The 3,632-nt window shown below is 43.1% G+C and overlaps 1 protein-coding gene across 1 annotated transcript; it reads right to left on the bottom strand.

Moving 5' to 3' along the window:
• Window positions 1-353: 353 nt before the first annotated feature.
• Window positions 354-3,632, bottom strand: LOC105039891 (protein trichome birefringence-like 40). Its single transcript, XM_010916208.4, has 5 exons — window positions 2,735-3,632; window positions 2,445-2,619; window positions 1,356-1,537; window positions 1,068-1,229; window positions 354-804 (listed from the first exon to the last, which is right to left on the bottom strand). The coding sequence occupies exons 1-5, from the start codon at window positions 3,475-3,477 to the stop codon at window positions 468-470; spliced, it is 1,599 nt and encodes a 532-aa protein (XP_010914510.2). The 5' UTR covers window positions 3,478-3,632; the 3' UTR covers window positions 354-467.

The following is a 3,632-nucleotide window of genomic DNA, read 5'->3' on the forward strand; positions in this document are numbered from 1 at the left end:
ACTGATAAATGATCTTTACCGCTATCGCTATCTTTATCAATTTTTGCTACCAATCCTCGTCTTTCACCTTACCACATCAATCGCCAACTACCATTTACTGGTGGTTATAGCCATCGCCGTCTATTGCTATCATTTGTTGTTATAGCCACCATTGCATAATTCCAATAACTAACAAATTTTATTTTTTGAAAAATTAGAAATTGATTTTTATTTCATGAAAATCAGAAGTGATGCAACCATGTCATAAAATTAAAGCATAAAAGTCTTCATTTATCTTCTTGGCTTATAGGATTGTTCTGATCATAAATTTGTTTGGTTAGTCTATAATGATTTTTTTTTTTTTTTTTTTTTATTGCCAGAGAATGTAACTGTTTATTTATTAAACTTTATAGGAACGCTTAGCTAGTCCACGCTTTTGCTTTCATAGAAAAAGAAAGAAAAGAAAGTTGGAGCTTTGGTTATAAGAACTACATAACAGTAGAGGGACTTCCAACGATCGAGGCCAAAAGAAGAACGTTCCAAGTATCAGGGAGTCCTGGAAGGCACCAGTGGCTGCAGTCAGCGTAAGTTTGAGGTTGGTCTCGCTGTTCCGGAGTGAGAAGCTTCCCTCTCCTCATGGTGTACACCGCCGCGTGAGCATCTCTCCTATACTCTGATAGCCGTGTAATGTTCAAATACCTAACCGGCGTCCTCATCTTTGTGAGAGTTTTTTCCACCGTAGCTATCATGGACCTTGGAAACCACTGCACGTAAGTTTCGTTGGTGATTGGATGGGTTTGATTGTAGCACCAATGTAGGTTCTCCCTGCAAATTTTGACATGCTCGTGTGAGCCCATGTATTGCAATCACAATAGGCAGTCTCACCAGAAGATGGTGATGCAGTTAGAATACAATATTATAATTATCTTCAGATATTACGTTGTTTCCTTTTCTACATTGCTTTGAGTGTGTCTTATGACAAAAAATACATCGGAAGTGATGGATGCCAACGGCTAATTTTTTGAGTTTGATTAATTAAAATTGGGTTGACGTCTACCGGCCCACATCAGGTGGAGGTGTTTTCTTACCTTTTGTGCTCTGGAGAGATACTGCGGAAGAACACAGTGGTCTTGCTAGGATCCACATTTCGGTCAACCCAACGAGCCCAAGTCCTCAGCCCCATCTCAAACGCTTTATCCCTTTCCATGTCCTCCACCAACTGATCTCCTCCGTGCTCGTAATAGTTCCATCTGCACCAATCACCAATCATCAGAATATATAACAGCTGCATCCCTCTCGCTTCCCTCTGCCAGCTAGGCCGGTGTGGAACAAATAAAATTTTCGAGGGTTTTGCATAGGGAGTGAACAGGACTCACGGCCGCATCTTGCCACGATGAGTCCACCAGTGACCGGTGTTGAAAACCATGACATCTGCCCCTCGCCAACTCTTGGCCGATCCTGGGAGTTTGCCGAGCCTTAGCACCTTGGATTGGTCTTCCCTTTCCTTCAGCTCGACAAGGAATGGGCTCCAATAAAACTCCACTGAGCAATCATAGTCCTTGCACAAAATGAAGTATTATTGATTGAGGTATATATATATATATATATATCCATCCCGTTCTCAAAAATTAGTTGAAGCAAAAGCATATTCATACCATCCAAGCCTCATCCTACCTTACTTCCACCCTTCCCGAGGCCTACATAACCCTGGGTTTGAGGTGCCCCTAAGATGGTGTGACATCGAGCACTCACTGAAGCGGGCTCCTCCACCCCAATTTATTACTAGATGATTTTTCTTACATAATATAAAGTTTATAAGCAAATTTGTTTTGTGTAAAAAACGGCATTATAATCACCGATTGCACTGACAAGGTGCGCGGTAGAGCAGACCACTTCCATACACGCATGGCTATGCTAATAATGGTAACTAGATACACTATTCCGAGTGATGATTTTATATTAATACACGTGAATGGTGCCTTTCTTTTTCTACTTGGTATAATTTTATCAGAGACGTACACTATCTAACAATTTTTTTTGGGTCAAACATTTGGGAACCTCTTCCCAATTCGACTCGGTGCATCAACCGATCGACTAATGCGGTGTCTGTGCATGGATATATTTTTATTTTTTATTTTTCTGGTGTTTTGGTTCTTTAGCCGTAACATCGCAATATGTGAGCAACTCATTTTTAGTTGAGAAGCCTGACCATAGCCATGTGGCACATAAATTACAGGCAAAAAACTACTTATTTTTTCGATAGTTTTTGTCACCAGCGGAAATGACGGCGGAACGAACACAGTTCCATTTCCAACTGGTTTCGACTTTTGTAATCTTCTGACAGTCAAAAGGACTTTTAAAACTTATAAAGATAAAAAAAAAACTCATTGTTTTCGCTGGATCGGTTTAAAAAATCCAATTTTATCAAAAGACACAGAAAACATAGAAAAAGGGTAAGCGTTTACCACAGCTCGGAAGATCTTATAGTCGGAGCTTTGTGATTTAATGAAGGCACGTGACGGTCGCACCGAAGAATAGAGCAGACAAGCCAGCGACTCCCACTGATTCCTATTGAGAGAGTCTCCAATGATCGCCACTCGCTTCCCTCTCAGCCTCTCGAGCACGTAACTCCCATTAAACCTTCCAAATTATATATGACATCCATGCAAACAAAGTGAACGAAAACTTCAAAAGAAAAGAAGAGAAAATTAACCAGCCCATTCTGTTAAACTACTACCCAAGTTACAGCCAATACCTTGGTATCCGACATCCATTGGGCTCCCACCTCCAATGCTCGTAAGCCGAGTCCGGCCTTCCATTCTTCTGGCAACTCACTTGGGCACCAAGGAACGGACACCGCTTCCCGTGGTAGAGTGGGTAGGCTTTTGGATCATAGACCCACCTCCCATCAAAGATGTTGCATTTTCGTTCTATCGACTTGCCATCCAACGACAAAGAAGTCCTCTCTGTGGATCGTGAAGACACCTCTGAATTTGCCTCTGAGGTGGCTAAATGTTGTGAAGACTCCATGAACACCGGCTGTGCTACGCTAACTAATTGTGGAGACAAGAATTTATCATTGGATCTTCGTAAAGTTTCCTCAACTACGCTAGGCTGTGGAGAAAATGCTATAGTGGATTGTGGGGGTTGTACCATCTCTACCCGTAAAGACTGAGGAGATGACTCTATGCTGAATTCAGCTGGTGACCATCTTTCAGCTAAAGTAGGCGCTGGAAAACTACTTGGAGAAGGTAAATCCAAGTTATATGACTCGCGAGCTCGTCCCTCCATGTTGGGTGGAGAAGGGAGAGGAGTGCTTGAGTACTCCATGGGTGATTCCATGCTCATTGTGGCCTCTAAGCTGCCGAGGGATGCAAAGGCTAGGCCGGGCCAATGGCCTTGGCTGAGGCTAGAGTAGAGTAAGAAGCCGCCGAGGAAGCTAGCAAGGGTGCAGAGAAACAATATACGTTTCGCAACGTTGGCTGTGGGGAACTCCATGAATCTACTCTCTCCAATCGGCGACAAAAGGAAGGGGAGATCAATTCTTTTGATTCTTTGGGATGGTACTCTGACTAGAAGCCGCTCTGGCTGGTGTTCCGTGTATGGGACTTCGAAACGCCGTGGCCCGGACGACGTAGGGGAGCGGACTTTTG

The sequence above is a fragment of the Elaeis guineensis genome, chromosome 2 (genome assembly GCF_000442705.2).
Source record: "Elaeis guineensis isolate ETL-2024a chromosome 2, EG11, whole genome shotgun sequence".
Lineage (NCBI taxonomy): Eukaryota > Viridiplantae > Streptophyta > Magnoliopsida > Arecales > Arecaceae > Elaeis > Elaeis guineensis.